This window comes from Octopus sinensis, linkage group LG15 (genome assembly GCF_006345805.1).
Source record: "Octopus sinensis linkage group LG15, ASM634580v1, whole genome shotgun sequence".
In the NCBI taxonomy this organism is placed as follows: Eukaryota; Metazoa; Mollusca; class Cephalopoda; order Octopoda; family Octopodidae; genus Octopus; species Octopus sinensis.
The window spans coordinates 52,386,963-52,405,704 of record NC_043011.1 but is presented as its reverse complement, the minus strand read 5'-3'; the positions used below and the strand labels follow the sequence as shown (position 1 = coordinate 52,405,704).

The window sequence follows — 18,742 nt, the reverse complement described above, 5'->3', positions numbered from 1 at the left end:
TAATTAGTCAATGTAGTAGTTGTATATGTCAGGGACTCAATGTATTGTGACACTTGAGGGCCTATAGTAGTGTTGAGATAGCCTGGATACATGCATTGATAGATAGATGGATGGATAGATAGATAGATAGATAGATAGATAGATAGATAGATAGATAGATAGATAGATAGATAGATAGATAGATAGATGGATGGACGGATGGACGGATGGACGGACGGACGGACGGACTGAAAGAAAGAGAGAGAGAGAGAGATCTACATGTATAGTTTTATTCTTGTTGTTTGTATTACCTTACTTGAACTTTGGTATAGGGAAATGAATGAATACAGACAGGTGGAAAGACATTCCGACAGACAGATGTAAGACAGTATGATGGACAAATAGAAAGATACTCAGATAAGAAGATACATATACAAAGAAGACAAAAGACTATACTGGTAACAATGATGAAAGAAGGCGAATGAGTAATTGAACAAATAACCAAATAGATTGCAAAGTGATCTGACAAAGCATTTATTTAACCAGAAAGAGGATTTATTGTTGGGTTAGAACTAGCTGTAATTATACAAAACCCACTAAGTTATTCAATGACGATATTTTATCAAGACACTGTTAGTTTTTGTTGTGAAAACTGGAAAGTAAAAAGAAAAGCATACAACGTTGCTTCTGCTCATTTAACCGAGGATCAAAGAATAAAAGGTAACATTATGTTGTCAATAGTGTAGTTTTATTTGGTCTCTTATTGCTTAAAATGTTTAGAAATATTCCATAATATTCTCTTTATAAAAGATATATTTATTAGGTGTGTGAAAATGTCTTGCATTTATGGGAATCTACAACAATTTAAGTAGCAAATACTTGACCCCCACAAAGGAAGCTCTTCGCGATCGCTCGACTATATTTCAATCATATATACAGCCACCTGTCTTGAAAGAATACTATAAATCCCGATATACCAAAGGAAAAGAAAATGAACTTGTGACGACTGAATCGTCTTTGATAATAAGGTTAGCTGGATCAGAGCTGACCTAGGGCTACACTTGATTTTCTCCCCTCCATACACACACAAGCATGTATCTGACTCATACATTGTTCGCTTTCCAGACATTTCTACATTACTGCATGTACTTTATATGCACTTTCTGACAAGTTGTGGTGCACCTGAGCACTGTATACAATAATTTCATTATTATTAATATAATAGCAGACACCATAAACTTGCGGTCTAAATATGCTTTGTTGATAGAGCACCGTTGAGTGGAAGTTAGTGATTGTCTCCCTTGAAACTTTGACAACATGGCAGACCTCGGCAAGGATTTAAAAGAGTATCTGTCTCGATCTTCCAGCAGTATTATGATGAGTTCTTCGTTTGATAAAAACGAAGAAAATGTAAACACAAGTGAATCGAGTTCCCTTAAAAATGGCTTCAAATACTTATTTAGTCGATCGGGTGCTGGAGAGCGTAACGGTGAGGCCACCGATGCCAACAGTTGGTTCACCAAAGCGCAGTCGGACCCCTTGCTGCCGTCACTCACCAAAAAACAGAGGATCCTTGGCTTTGTTACCTTTCTTCTGATGGGTACTCTTTTCTTCTCTCTCTCATTCCTCTACATTCCTTTGATTGTTCTGAGGGCCAGAAAATTCTCCCTGTTATTTACATTCGGGAGTCTGTTTTTCTTAATGAGCTTCTCACTCCTTTGGGGACCCGTAAATCATCTTCGCCACTTATTTTCCGCTGGTCGGCTCCCATTCACATGCATGTACTTCACAACATTGTTCGGAACTCTTTACTTCGCAGTCTGGTTAAAATATACCATGTTAACGGTGATTTTTGCTACAGGTCAGGTCATTACTCTGGTTTGGTTCGTTGTCAGTTACATTCCAGGTGGACAATCTGGACTGAAATTCTTCTCCAAACTGTTTTATGCGGCAGCTTCAAAGACAGCCGAGAAAACCCTACCTGTATGAAAAGAGCGGAACAACACCGACAGGATTTCTCCAATACAGTATTTAAACAATTTCCCGAGGCTGATAATTCCAATATTTGTCACATCTGTACAAGATACTGTTTTATTTCATGTTTTCGGTGCGTTAATTCAGTGTTTTCTACCTGAACAAGGAATAATTTAAGGTGTGGATTTTGTTTATCAAGTACCATAAATGTGGCTCATTGTTATGTTTAATTATATAAACATTTAATTCTGCTGATTAATATTCATTACAATAATATTATTTAATGTTTACATTGTGTTGAGGTTGATGAAATAATTAATTTCTGCTGTCTGAAATATTATATTTTTTGTTGTATAAACTTCATATTTCTACAATAAAATAACAGTAGTTTAGAGGAGTTAAATTCATATTGAACCAACGAGTGAAAATCACCCCCAGAATTTAGCTAGTTTAGCCGAAATCTATATATATATATATATATATATATCACCATCACTAGTTTCCTCTGTTACGCACTGTTTCACCTGTGTCATTAATCTTAAGGCTTACGCAATGTTTTAAGCTTACCACCGCGGACTAAAGGAGCAAGACACCAGTATTTACACACACATATACACACTTGTCATAAGGGAGGTCAGTTAAGAACCAACGGAACCAACGGGCTTCCTAAAAAATAAATCCACCGTCATTGAAATGTTTTCTATAGTTCGTGTTCACTAACATTAATCAGTGTCCATGACATTTCCTCCCACCCAGGTCCACTGCATTTCCATATCAAAGTCCACCTCATTAAGATTGCTGTCGGCTTTATATCTAAACAAACTGTTAGGAATGGGTGAATTTCTACTAGATTTCAATTAGTTTTCTCTCGTTGGTTCCTTGTGAATGAAATACTTCAAAACTACGATTCGGTGACACCAAACTGTGTAGATTTGTCATCTGTTATTCATATTCTTCGGTTTGGTCATGGCGTTTGTATTTCTAAAATGTTATACGTTTTAAAATCAACCTTAAAAGTGCAACGAAATCGAAGACAAAATTGCAATCTCTAACATAATGAAACAATGCTATGGAGTTCTTGTAAATTTATTTTATGTATCAAAATAGAAAGAAGAAAATTGATAAATCATGGAATTTCTACGGATTCGTTAGTTGTTATATATAACTGTTTCAACAACTTAATCAGACGGTAAGTGGAATCCGAGGAAACTTGTGATGTTCTGCGTCGTTAACGAACGAATTCCATATTGTGGAATATATTTTGTGTCATGAGAATGAAAAGTTGGTGATTTTGGAGTTCCGGCCTCCACTTAGAATCAATTTCTCACAACGTGTTTGGCAGCCGGCAAAGATGTGTGCGCGTGTAATATATATATATATATATGTGTGTGTGTATATAATACCTATTTCTTTACTACCCACAAGGAGCTAAACATAGAGGGGACAAACAAGGACAGACAAACGGATTATGTCGATTACATCGATCCCCAGTGCGTAACTGGTACTTAGTTTATCGACCCCGAAAGGATGAAAGGCAAAGTCGACCACGGCGTCATTTGAACTCAGAACGTAACGGCAGACGAAATACGGCTACGCTTTTCGCCCAGCGTGCTAACGATTCTGCCAGCTCGTCGCCCTATGTGTGTGTATAATACGCATACACGAGTGTGAAATCAAAATATTTGGCTTCCAGTTTAGGTGTAGTTACATATGCATGTTAATCGGCAGAGATCACTCCAATTTTTGCCGATTGATAAGAAAAGATTGAACATGTTTTTAGCTCAATTTCCTGTTTGTGTCACCAAAAACGTGTGTGTAAGAGAGGGAGAATGTTTGCTTCTATGTAAAGTTTATACACTGAAAGATTGCTCAACATTTTTTTTAGTAGACTATATTTGTTAAATTTTACATGGAAAAGGTGGTTAAACTAAAGCGTTACACCACTCAAAGAAACAAAAAAAAAAATGTGTGTAATAGGTGTAAAACAACTTCCTCTTTCGCGAGTGCGCATTTTTTTTTTGTCATATTCGTTTAGAGCAAGTTGTTTTACACATATTACACTTTTTTTTTTTGTTTTGGTGCCCGGGTCAGCCCCTCAGACGCTTTCGGAAATTCCCGATGTGAATTTTCCGAGGCCTCTCCCTCACTCCCCTTTCGCGAGTGCGCGTTTTTTTTTTGTCATATTCGTTTAGAGTAAGTTGTTTTACACATATTACACTATTTTTTTTTGTTTTGGTGCCCGGGTCAGCCCCTCAGACGCTTTCGGAAATTCCCGATGTGAATTTTCCGAGGCCTCTCCCTCACTCCCCTTTCGCGAGTGCGCGTTTTTTTTTGTCATATTCGTTTAGAGTAAGTTGTTTTACACATATTACACTATTTTTTTTTGTTTTGGTGCCCGGGTCAGCCCCTCAGACGCTTTCGGAAACTCCCGATGTGAATTTTCCGAGGCCTCTCCCCCACTCCCCTTTCGCGTGCGCACATTTTTTTTTTCATATTCGTTCAGAGGAAGTTGTTTTACACCTATTACACACATTTTTTTTTTTGTTTCTTTGAGTGGTGTAACGCTTTAGTTTAACGGAAAAGGTTAATAGTGGCTCAAAAGTCTCAGCTTGCTCGACGTCATCAAACTGACAAAGATGAGCAAATCGAAACTTCGAAGTCATTGTCAAACTTTTCTATCTAAAAATTAATATAAGATTGTTATATTGACTTGTAGTTATAAATGCATTGTAATTTTTTTTCCTTTTTGCTGGTGTATATATTCAATATTCTAGCATTTAATGAGTCCCTAGGCATTCTTTGGGAGGAAGAATTGCATCTAAAAGTTTAGAATTTGGTGTTATACTTGTTTTTATGTTGTTTTTATCAAGAAACAAAATTTAAAAATTCCAAAAACAAAATCATTTCAAGGATTATTACTAATGATAACTACAATAACATATATTGCAAGCCAAGTACCCCGACTCCCTAAATGTCTTCGCCGGCTGCCAAACGAAATCTTACTAGTGACAGATTGACGAGAGTGAAAGTACGGGCAGACTGTAGCCTGTAACGGTACACATGATGAAAAAAATTACCTTGAATTTTTTAGTTATGCTGTCCACCTATCGATGTGTTAAGTGTCATTCAACCTGTTTTTGGAAAAGGTTGTCGATGCTTAACATGGTTCTATGATACAGACTCCTTGCTTAAAAGCGATCTAAATTTAAATTTTCCATTAAAATTTCATGTTAATTATGTTTTCAAAGATCACCTTAATAATGACAAAATTAGTTTACTAAATTATTTCCAAAATTAATCAAAACAAAGGCAGTGTTTTCCAGCAGAAATATGGTTGCAACAAAAGGGTTAATTTTTTATCTATATTTTATTTGTTAAAACGAAAAAAAAAAAAAAAATGGGTTGTGGGAACAATTAGCAAGAAAAATACTTTATTTCTGTTCTGACAATTTAATACAACTTAACTATTAAGAATATTTTTTATAAACAATTTTGTTTTGCTGACAGATTATTGATACCTATGTGGGTTTTTGAATTTGGTTTAAATGTTTATTGCTATATTAAAGAAAATGTTATACTTTGTTTAAATAAAAGTTAAAGTGCTGCAATATATATTTTTATCCCTCTTACAACTTAGGGAAACAAACTATTTTCGTTCTTTAATTAATCATTTACTGATTGTTATGTGAATATGTGATAGCAAGTTAACTGAAGAAGGAATATTAATATGTGATGGATCTTGCTTTAAAGTAGAGAAATTTGTTAAGATTAACCAAAAATATGAATTAAAATGTCATCATCATCATCTAACGTTGCTTTTTGTTGCTGGCATGGTTGGACAACTTGGCGGGAACTAGCATGGCAAAGGGCCCTCACCAGGTTCCATAGACTGTTTTGGCTTGGTTTTTATAGCTGGATGCCCTTCCTAATGCCAACCAATTTTATAATATTGTGACATTGCCTATGTGGTTAAAAAGCTTGCTTCCCAACTGTGTAGGTTCAAATGCATTCCCACTGAGCTTGGGCAAGTATTTTTTACTACAACCATAAGCTAACCAGTGTCTGGTGAGTAGATTTGGTTGACAGAAACTGAAAGAAGCCCATCATATTTACACATATGTATGCAGTGTATGTGTTTTTCCCTAATTGATTCCTTGTGAATGATATATCTCTCAGACTATGGGTAGGTGGGCAGGTGGACTGACAGGCAGAAATGATCCAAGGAAAACTAAATCTGATTAAACAAATACATCAGATCAGGAATGGCTGTGTGGTAAGTAGCTTGCTTACCAACCACATGGTTCCAGGTTCAGTCCCACTGCTTGGCACCTTGGACAAGTGTCTTCTACTATAGCCCCAGGCCAACCAAAGCCTTGTGAGTGGATTTGGTAGACAGAAACTGAAAGAAGCCCGTCGTATATATGTATATATATATATATGTGTGTGTTTGTGTTTGTCTCCCCAATATCGCTTGACAACCGATGCTGGTGTGTTTACGCCTCTGTAACTTAGTGGTTTGGGAAAAGAGACCGATAGAATAAGTACTAGGCTTGCAAAGAATAAATCCTGGGGTCGATTTGCTCAACTAAAGGTGGGGCTCCAGCATGGCCGCAGTCAAAATGACTGAAACAAGTAAAAGAGAGTATACTGTCAGCACATCATACTGCATCATATGCAAGACTAAATACAATACTCCAATAACCTGTGATTCAGAGCCCCACAGCTATTCCGTATCTTCTCAAAAAAGAATAATGAATATGTATGAAGTAGATGTAAATACTGGGACAGTCTTCTACATGAAATCATGAGCCAGCAGGAAAGTATCTGTTCAGTCTGCTAAAATTTGCAGCTAAAAATCCCTCAAATTACATGCTAGTCTTTGACCCTTATGATACCTATTCACTTGGTATTCCTGGTTCTATAACATGAATTTCCTATTTTAAAGTGATATAAGTAAAGTAAGGCATTTCATGTTTTGTTCCAAACACTAGCTTAATGACAAAGTTATTTGACTAAGTTCTTCATTATTTTTAATATTATTTGAAACACAAATATGGCAATTAAAAAATTTAAACTAGAAAAGACAATGTATTCATGGTGGTGGTCATGGTTAGACTGACTAAACAGGAACATCTATGTAGGATTCCAGACGAAGCTGCATTGCAATATCATACACTAAGGTTTAGTACCCCAGCATGGCCACAATTCAATGACTGAAACCAACAGAAGTGATACCATGTGTTCCATAAGTTAGATGGTATTTGGAAGTCGACTTTGCCTTTCATCCTTTCGGGGTTGATAAATTAAGTACCAGTTACACACTGGGGTCGATGTAATCGACTTAATACCTATGTCTGTCCTTGTTTGTCCCCTCTGTGTTTAGCCCCTTGTGGGTAATAAAGAAATAGGTATTTAATGTATTATTAATTACTATGAAGTAGTTGGCATTTGGAAGGGCATTCAGCTGTAAAAACCATACCAAAACAGTCACATTAGCTTGGTGTAGTCTTCTACTTGACCAGCTCCATTCAAACCATCCAACCATTGTCAGCATGGAAGACAGATGTTAAATGATGATGATGGATCACTGCTTAGCTAATGGGTCATCTAAACACAATAAATGTCACAATAAGGGTTTAATGTCTTACCATGGTGAATTTTACCTTTGACCCTTCCAGGAGCCAATAAAATATCCTTTCTACTATAGACACAAAGCCTGAAACTATAGTAGAGGGGGCTAGTTGATTTCATCGACCCCAGTACACTACTGGTACTTATTTTATCAACCCCAAAAGGATGAAAGACAAGGTCGACCTCAGCAGCATTTGAACTCAGAACGTAAAGACAGGTGAAGTATTTTGCCTTTTGGGCTAACGATTCTGCTAGCTCGCTGCTTTGAAGCCAATAAAATATAGTATCAGTCACATACTGGGGTTGATATAATTGATTGTTCCTTTCCCTGCACATTTCTGGCTTTGTGCCTACATAAGAAATTACTGTATTTTCTTCCATACAAGTCAACATAGTGTATAGCATAAACATGTGTAAACATTCAAACATTGTTACTATCTTTCCACATCCTACTACATTCACATGGAATTTTTGGTCTTCCAGAGTTGTCTCAGTGTATAAGACAAGCTACCTTTTTTAACAGTAAATTTTGGTTTGAAAAATTTGACTTGCATGCCAGAAAATACAGTATTAGTAAACAAACTGCTGTGTAGTATTTAATTATAACCTTTTATGTTCTGTGTTTAAATTTTATAAATACTGAGTAAATAGGTTTTGTCACAATCCCATAATCTCATTAGATTGGAGCTCATCCCAGTTTCCATGGCATATAAGCAACTGAGGGAGTACAATATTCACCAGCCTGTCACGGGGTTTAACTTCAGCCCCCATTCACTGATGGTATTCATTCTGCAAGCTGGCAGATACGTTAGCACGCCGGGCGAAATACTTAGCGGTATTTCGTCTGCAGCTACGTTCTGAGTTCAAATTCCGCCGAGGTCGACTTTGCCTTTCATCCTTTCGGGGTTGATTAAATAAGTACCAGTTACGCACTGGGGTCGATGTAATCGACTTAATCCGTTTGTCCCCTCTGTGTTTAGCCCCTTGTGGGTAGTAAAGAAATAGGTATTCATTCTCAGATGAGATGACTGGAGCATCATATAAAATGAAGTGTTTTACTCGAGAACAAAACGCACAGCACAATTTGGGGAATGAAACCAAAACCTTACAGTAGTGGGTTTAACACCCTAACCACTAGTCTATCTTACCAAGGTCAAATTTGCCTTTCATTCTTCCAGGGTCTGTCAGTAAAACAAAATACCAGATATGTATGTACTAGAGTCAATATGACAAGTTGTATCTCTCCACTTAAAATTTTGTGATCTGTGTTAAAAATATTTGTTATGAATTGAATCAGTGATGGTGGGGAGGGGCAGTGAAAATTTGAATTTCAAAGTTAAAACTCACATAATTAAGAGATGAGCTTATTGAACTAACATTTAGCAACAAAATCTCCAGGTTTTCTGTGTTGATAAAACAGTAGATCCTTAGGAAGCTAAGTAACAGTCTGTATCAGGAAACATTAAGTTGGAAAAGACCACAAACAAAAATAAGTTATTTTGTGCTGAGGAAAAGAAGTTAAACTCTTTAGCATTTAAACCAGCCATATCTGGCCAAAATAATCTGTTTTATCTTTGCATCAGCCAGATCTGGCCTCTCACACTTACCTTACAATATTATTCTAAAAATTAACAATCATGTCAATGATTTCAAAGTTACAAGATAATGCTTGACTAATTCAAATCAATGTGAATAAATAAGCATTACATTTGACAGAAATCTGAATGCTTAAAGGGCCAATATTTTGGGAAGAACACTTTGTCAGAGAGAGATGAAATGATGCTGTCGTTTAGCCCTAGGTTGGCACTGATGACGCAGACCTGTGATCAAAAGCATTCCGGCCATGAATATCCTGTTTATTTATTACATTTTATTATTATCTAACTTGGCCTTTTCTAAGGTGTATAGTGTGGTTCTAAAAGCATTTGGCTGCTATTTCTACCGGATCAAGCAACCAATTAAAGACTCCCTCACAGGGAATGGTTTACTAGTAGTGTTGGATAAATAGATTGGAAGTATTATGAGAGAGAACAAATTAATATAACAGGGAGGAGGAGGAAAGTATTAAGGGGGGAAACTAGTAATAGCAGGAGGGCAGTGGTCAAAGCAAGTTGATAACAAAAGGAATGTTAATAAATTTGAAAATCAAGGAAAGGAGGTGTTTGTAGCCATCACTTAACAGCAAGTATAACCTGGTAGCTTGTACCATGCTTTCACTTATTTCTTTAGATGCTTGTGTAGTCATGTGTTGTCATGGACACGCTCTTATCCCTCAAACCTTTGACCCAGCAGGACACCAAGAATGGGACAACTGGATGGAGAGAGATACTGCAAAGTTTTTGATTCGATGCTCCATACATTCTGCTAATCTGCTATGTTCAAATATCGTAAATGAGTCTCTGTTGCTTACAATGGTAAAGATTCAGCTGATTGACTGAATTGATCTACTCATCATGTTAAGTGGTTGAATATTCCACAGACAAGTGTACTATGAACAGAATCTTCAGCTAGAATCAGGAGTCAGTATGACTAAGTGTTTGATGACAAGGCTAGACCTTTAAATTACAAGTACATTCCATCCAACTGGCTTTAACATGGGTGTGGTGTACCCAAGTCATTCGCAAGGATTGGGTGGACACAAGCCATGATGTAGAGTTAGGCCTTGGATACATCACCACCACCATCATCATCGTCATCGTCACCACCACCATCATCATCATCATCATTACCTTCATCTAATATCCATCTTCCATGACAGATGGTTTGACAGGATCCTATAAGTTGGAGGACTGCATTGAGCTCCAATGTTTAGTTTGTCATGGTTTCTGCAGCTGGATACCTTTCTTAATGCCAACCACTTTACAGAATGTACAGGGTGCTTTTTTTCTTTGTGTGCATGTGTGTGACACTAGCACTGGTGAGGTCATCAAGTAATGCATGATAAAGATTAAAAAAAAACTTGACTGAGTGGAGTTATAGTAGAGAGGGAGGTGGCTTTATGCCAGTTACTGATATAGGGACAAGTGCAGTTGTTTTACTATAGAGGAGATGCATGGCTATCTCTTCATTATACAGAGTGTCCCAGAATTAATTATTTCAATGAAATTGGGCAAATTAAAAAAAAAAACTTACAGAACTTTATGTTTATGACTTAATTATGATACCAAAATGATTAGATTTATAAATCTTATGTCAAAACTTTATTGAAAATTTTCAACATGTGATCCATATGTATTCCTGTAATTAAAATCTATCCTTAGCATTGCGAAACACATTTGAAGCATTTTAGGGGCTATCTCCTGCACTGCTAACCGAATGTATACTTTAAGTTCAGCTAAACTATTGTTCCTGGGGATGGAAGTAGAAAAAATGATTGCTGCCAAATTAAAAAAACAGTTGTTGTGGACAAATAAGCAGGATCCAACAGGAATGAAAATAAAAATCTAAAAAAATTATAAAAATTATGAAATCATAAACAAAATAAAAAATTTATACACTTTTAACACATATTAAACATGATAAACAAATAAAAGTGTGTTTTTAAAAAAAATTGTCTGATTTCACTGAAATTGTTAATTTTGGGACATCCTTTATATAGATGAGTAGTTGGAAGGAAGACAAATATGGTAGGGATGAGGTGTCAAAGAGTACTCTCAATAAGATGAGTATAAGAGAAAATACAGACTGGATTCGGAAGGATAGGTGGATAGGTTCTTCAGAGTATGTGAGGTAGAGTAACAAGTAGTTAGAGATGGAAGTGTATAGATGAATGAAGAGAATGATGAACAAGGATGATGTGTACTGATTGCAAAGCTTTGCATGGGCTATGCTATATCCATATTCAAACATAACCAATGTTTAACCCTTTCGATACCAACCTGCCTGAGACCACCCTTGGTTCTATTATACAAACTTTTTGTTTTAAAGTGATTTAAATTAAAACTTTCATATAATTTCTTGTTAATTTATGTTAATTTATGTTCCAAACACCAGCTTAATAATGACAAAATTATTTTACTAAATTTTTTATTATTTTCAAAATTAATTGGAACAAAAGCATTGTATGTAAACAGAACCATGTTAATTTATGTTAATTTATACCAACCATGTTAATTTATGTTCCAGACACCAGCTTAATAATGATAAAGTTATTTGACAAAATTCTTCATTGCTTTCAAAATTATTGAAACAAAAGCAATGTATTTCAGCAGAAATGATAACAAAAGGGTTAAAACATTTGGTTTTCAAGTGAAATAAAACTTGCTTGTGTCAACTCCTGGTAAGTTCCTAAAATTTAGTGCTAAAGCTGTATTTCATTTTCTTAATACCATTGGGAGATGAATGAATACCACAAGAGCTACTAAATTGATTTATTGAAATATTTATAAGCCTATGATGGAGTAGTAACATGTTTACTCAACCTGATGGTGTAATTTGTATGGCTAGAGTGCATGCCATCGGGGGAAGCCCTTGCATTAGCAACTCATCCACCCCAAGATACATACAACCCCATACAGGCTTATACAGCTGACACAGATGTGTTGTGCTCATAAAAGTGTTGCCCAAAGCAAACAGCCACCTCCACCACCCCCTTTCAACCCCACCCCAGCTATGCTACTGACTCAACCTGCTAGAAATAGAAGCCAAATCTCTCCCAAATCCCAATTGTGAAGGGAACCTGAGGAAAGGGTAGACCCAAGAAGATGTGGGACGAAGTGGTGAGAAAGGATCCTCAGATATTGAGCTTCACTGAGGGGATGACAAGGGACCATCCCAGGAGATGCAGACTCTGCTCTGAGAAATCTCTGTCTATTTTGTGGACCAATGAGATCATTAATAGAATTTCTGAAAGACTCTCAAGATGCTTGCATAGTTATGAATGCACTTTCGCTCAATGCAGTGGGAGACAATAAGTAACCATTAACCAAACCAATAATCATAATTTACCTTAAATTTAACTCTAACTTGCTCATTCTTATAAACACTAAGTAGCTATTTAATTTGCTGTGTGAGTGTATGTGTGCTAAACCATGTGTGTGAGTATGATTATAACTTCGTGGATGTTTGTAGGAGCAAGTGTACATGCACCATACAACCTAAGAGAGGGCGTTTATACATCCATATCTGTTAATGGTTATATTTAATACATTTTTCGCTGTATTGTGTATTCGTTTCTTGTTGCATCTGTTATTTATTATTGATTTTATATAATAGGTGCAGGAGTGGATGTGTGGTAAGTAGCTTGTTTACCAACCACATGTTTCCGGGTTCAGTCCCACTGCGTGGCACCTTGGGCAAGTGTCTTCTACTATAGCCTCGGGCCGACCAAAGCCTTGTGAGTGGATTTGGTAGACGGAAACTGAAAGAAGCCCGTCGTATATATGTATATATATATATGCGTGTGTGTGTTTGTGTGTCTGTGTTTGTCCCCCTAGCATTGCTTGACAACCGATGCTGGTGTATTTATGTCCCCGTCACTTAGCGGTTCGGCAAAAGAGACCGATAGAATAAGTACTGGGCTTACAAAAGAATAAGTTCCGGCTCGATTAAAGGCGGTGCTCCAGCATGGCCGCAGTTAAATGACTGAAACAAGTAAAAAAGTAAAGAGTAATAATGAAGCTGTATCCCTTAATTTGCTGCTTTTCTATACACAAACTGAGAAGATATCATGTGGAACAGTCATTATTTTAACAAGATACATCTTATCAGCTGAAGAGGCACATCCACACCGATGGATACTCCTAAACCAGTTGTTAAATATCCCACCCATGAGGGATCAATGCTAGATAAGTGGAAGCAATAGTAGTGATTAATAAACAATCCCGTATCTTCTATCTCTCTTAATCATTCAAATATATGTATGCATGTGCACACACACACACACACACACACACATGCAAATAAATAACAAGGATGTCCAGGTATCAATGCATTACGGCCGTTTCAAGTGGCTGCATTTTAACCAATCAATGAAAACATTGCATCAATTTGGAAGAAGCCACTCTCCTCAGATGCGAATGACCATATAGATTCCCAACATAAAAGATGGACCATTTTTAGCATTTATAGTAAATTTATATCAGTACTAGACACCAAAGTAATTACTTTATTTCCTTATGTTACATTCGGGGCAGAAATATAACATAAGGAAACAATGTAATTATTTTGGTTTCTAGCACTAATATAAATCTCTCTCTATATAAACGGCAGTTTGTCTGTCTGTGTGTCTGTCAGGTTGTACCCTCACCCTGACCACAGCTTTCAACCGATTCTGATGAAACTTGACACACACATAGCCCATCAAAACTAACGCAGCAAAAATTTTGAAAAGTTCCCCCAGTTCTGAAAAAATCGATAAATTCGACATGGGGTCGAGAATGTAAGCTTTTTATATGCAACACATTTTCTGGGCTGTACGTGGGCTGTTCACGCGTTGGGAGGTGCAATGATGTTTTCATGTTTTCGCCCAAAGGGACAGCTAGGAACATCGTATACACAGAAGTATTTGAGTGAAGAGAAGACAATGCAACCTACACATGTGCCTTCATTCCCTAGAGGGAAAGGACTAGATTGGGATTAGTCGTTGCCTACTAGGGGCTTCTACATACCCGGGCAACGCCGGGCTATGCTGCTAGTTTGCTATAAATGTTAAAAATGGTTTATCCCTTATGTTGGAAATCTATATGGTCATCTGCGTCTGAGGAGAGCAGCTTCTTTCAAATTGATGTAATGTTTTCATTGATTGGTTAAATGGAGCTGCTGGAAACAGCCGTAATGCACTGATACTGGAACTTCCTTGTTACTTATTTGCATTTTGTTCACCTAATTTCCAGCTGCACGGACTATACCGAACTGGCTTGGTGCCTCAATTTAAGAACCTAATTCAACTGAATCTTAATTATATTATATTACACACACACACACACACACACACACACACATATATATATATATATATATATACCGGAGTAAGCACATAAATGTGAAACGAGGTGGAGAAAAGAGTACTCAAATACCAGAGTAATGTGCTTTATTTAAAAGCAGCAGAAATATAACTAAAGCTGTTACTCAGAGTCTCAAGTTTGCTGAACGGGAACGTGAAACTCTAAGTAACAGCTTTTGTTATATTTCTGCTGCTTTTAAATAAAGTATATATATACTCTTTACTCTTATACTTGTTTCAGTCATTTGACTGCGGCCATGCTGGAGCACCGCCTTTAGTCAAAGAAATCGACCCCAGGACCTATTCTATTGGCCTCTTTTGCCGAACTGCTAAGTTACGGGGACGCAAACACACCAGCATCGGTTGTCAAGCGATGTTGGGGGACAAACACAAACATATACACACACACACACACATACATACATACATACATACATACATATATATATATATATATATATATATATATATATATATACACACATATATACGACGGGCTTCTTTCAGTTTCCGTCTACCAAATCCACTCACAAGGCTTCGGTCGGCCCGTGGCTATAGTAGAAGACACTTGCTCAAGGTGCCACGCAGTGGGACTGAACCCGGAACCATGTGGTTGGTAAGCAAGCTACTTACCACACAGCATGTATACTTATATAATTCAACAGATGCGCGCATGTGTTCACAGACACACAAACACACACGTTCAAAAATCAAAATCAGTCTTTTAGGAAAATAGTAAAACAGAGTAACCTCCCTAGAAAAATCTTTTTTTATTTTCCACTTTCTCAGTGATCTCCCTTACATCTAAATTTTAGGTGACGTCACAGAATTTTTAAAATTCAAAATATTAAAAACAGTATGAAATATATAATTTTTATGTGTTAGGTAACAATAGAGACATACTGTTTCATTTTTTAAAATTCGATCATATAATTACATAACAAAGATAGACATATGGCCACACCTCGTGAGCTGAAACTAGATTAATGGTCAGTGTGCTGTGCTGAGACGGCACGTGCTTTGGCCACTGTGCTAAAAAGCAGACAAGTAATGACAGGTGGAGAGAGAGAGAAGACCTGAAAACCTGATGTTTCCCTCAGACAATACTTAATAAGTACACAACACATTCCTTGGATAATGGAACAGAACCTTTAATGATTCTACATAAAGAAAATAACTGTGTGTCTCCTTGTCGTAAATCTCTGTGTTACCACGTGTAGCAACGACGATTGAAAACACGCCATTCTACTTCGTAAGGAGAATTGTATTTCCCTCTGACACAACTTAATAAGTAAGTACACAACACATTCCTTGGATAATGTAAAAGTACCATTAATGATTCTACAAAAAGAAAATAACTGTGTCTCCTGTTAATCTCCTCGTTTTAAATCTTAGTGTTACCACGTGTAGCAACCACGATTGAAAACACGCCATTCTACTTCGTAAGGATAATTGTAAGTACAATCCGAATTCTAGAAAAACCATACACACAGTTTTATATATCAGCACGCACCACACATGAATATATACACAAAACGATTTTAAATCATACTTTCTTCTTCTTCGCTGAGGCAGTGCAGTGAGTATCGTGCGCGCATTATAAACACACCAACCATTTTATCCTTACATCTCTTGATTATTTATGTAATTGTTATCTTTTTTCATTCACACATACAATGAGGAAAGCGGGAACAGTTAACAATGAAAAATAAGATGTTATTTATTTATCTCCCTAACAAGTGCGAACATTATAAACACACCAACCATTGACTCCTTACATCTCTTGATTGCACATATAATCAACCACAACTAGAGCAGCAGCAACAACAACAACAACAGCAGCAACAACATCAACAACAACAACAGCAGCAACAACAAAATCAACCACAACTAGAGCAGCAGCAGCAACAACAACATCAACAACACCAATTGACCAGTGCGATTCTTGCAGAACTGCAACAATCAATTTGTGCTTTAAGAGGGGAAGTAGCAGGAATAAAAGCAAGCATTCAGGTAGGACTCCACAATGAAGGGTCTTATCCGAAAGCTCTGCTAAAGAACCTCCTTGTACCTCTTGCTGCATCTAAAAACACTGAGAAGACCGCGGATTCTGCTACCCACGAAGTTATTGCCATTGTAGTACCAGAAGACATGGCTGATCTTCAGGCATTTGCTGCCAACTCCGCCAAAGACCTAGGCTGCGCTCCCCAACGGGTGCTCTCCGCCTTGGACGACCTGGCCCAAAATCCAGGCTCATCAAGCTGTCTTTTTCAGACCACGCTGAGGCAACCTCATACCATCTGGCCTCAGTTAAAGCTGGGCGTGAAAATCGAACTACCTTCCGAACACGCCCAGGCTTACCACCCGATGTACGTCCGAAGCTACATGCAGCGATTTCCCTGAACCGGAACTCAGTTCTGCAAGAGAGTTTCAGTTTTCGTGAGGATGGACAAATCTGGAGATTTGTTAAGATTGGTGAAACGTCGAAGAGAGATACCAGCTGGTCTGAGTGCTCTCTACCTGTCAGCAGTGATTTGCGTTGGACAAAGCATATCTCTAAAATTGTCAAGAAGGCCGAGGGTGTCTTGGCATCACTCAACAAGACTTTTGTTAGCCACTCTCCAGCCATCTATTTAAAGCTGTATACAGCTATGGTATGACCACACTTGGAATTCGCATCATCAGTTTGGAACCCCTATCTTGCTCAGAACATTGACCTCCTGGAATCTGTTCAGAGACGTGCAACCAAACGCATACCCTCCATCAGACACCTACCATACTCTGAGTGCCTTGTTTCCCTGGGCATGGATTGACTGAAGCTCCGGCGTCTGGCGATGGACTTGGTAAACACCCACAAAGTTATCAACCACCTCACCAACAACAACACTGAACACCTTTTTGATCTCCATGTGTTCAACACACGTGGACATGCCTACAAAGTCAGAAAGCAGCACAGCTCCCATGACTTTCGGAAACATTTTTTCATGCTCAGAGTTGCGGAAGCATGGAACAAACTGCCTGCGTCAGTTGTTGACTGCCATGACACTGCATCCTTTAAGGCCCTCATGCTTTCCGAAATCTGCCGAAACTACACCTGATTGTCCCCCTTCCATACTCATACACATATGTGTATGTCATGACTCATGCACTGTTCTTTTCCTGACGCTTGTACATTACCCTATGTACTATACATACACTTTAGATGAGTTGTAGTGCACCTGAGCACTGTACACAATGTTTTATTATTATTATTATTATAATTGCATCTTGTATACACACATACAATGAGGAAAGCGGAAACAGTTAACAACAATAAAAACATCTTATTTATTTCCCTAACAAGTGTGCTATATCTTCACATTTTTCTTCTTTGTTTACCTTGTACTACGGTACGGATTGGCAGACAGAACAAAACTGCCACGGTATCATCTGTGGATGAGCTGTGCAACAAAACTGGTCGCTGTCCTAAAATAGAACGTTGCCCGGCAAATCCCATCTGTCATCTATGCACAAAACTCGAAAATTCCTTCTGAAATAGATGGGTTGAATGCAGTAAATGTCGTGTTTCGATCTGCTTTCAATGTGCCACAAACTTTCAAAAGATCCCAGGTCAAGAGAAAGGACACCATACTTCTATGATGTATAAACTCTGGGAAATGGTCCAGCTACCAAACTGGTCGTTTCAGTGCCTGACTTGTGTGTCCCCTGCTACCATTGCTGCTGAACAGCAACAACAAAATCCGACAACTGTGTCTTCCGCTGCCATTGCTGCTGAACAGCAAAAACCCGACTACTTTGTCTTCCAAAACCAGTCCTGTTGATGAAGAACAACAGCAAAGGTTAAAGCCGCCCGTGTCTTCCTCCTCTGTCACTCTTCAACATCAGCAACAAAAATCGGCCATTTCTGTTAAGAACATCAACAAAAACAAAAACTTAAGCTGCCTCTGTCTTCCTCCCCTATTGCTCTTCGACAGCAAAAATTGATCATTCCAGTCGAAGTACATCAGCAGGAACAAAAGCCAATCATTCCCTCCTCTCCCGATACTTCTCAACTAAAACAAAAATCGACCATCAGCACAGAAGTTGCGGAAATTAGACAAATGATTTCTGCTTTAAGCCGTGAAATAGCAGGAATCAAAACTAGCGTTGTGCGAAACCTCACAACGAGGGGTCGTATCGGAGTGCCTTGCTCAGCAATTTACCCGTAGCTCGTAC

The 18,742-nt window shown here is 37.7% G+C and overlaps 1 protein-coding gene across 1 annotated transcript; it reads left to right on the top strand.

Annotated features, from left to right (window-relative positions):
• Window positions 1–1,250: 1,250 nt before the first annotated feature.
• Window positions 1,251–2,880, top strand: LOC115219979 (protein transport protein SFT2). Its single transcript, XM_029790280.2, has one exon. The coding sequence runs from the start codon at window positions 1,297–1,299 to the stop codon at window positions 1,966–1,968; it is 672 nt and encodes a 223-aa protein (XP_029646140.1). The 5' UTR covers window positions 1,251–1,296; the 3' UTR covers window positions 1,969–2,880.
• The last annotated feature ends 15,862 nt before the right edge of the window (window positions 2,881–18,742 follow it).

Bases quoted from the DNA above. Each gene is read 5' to 3' on its own strand.
- LOC115219979 (XM_029790280.2), top strand. From the start codon at position 1,297: ATGGCAGACCTCGGCAAGGATTTAAAAGAGTATCTGTCTCGATCTTCC.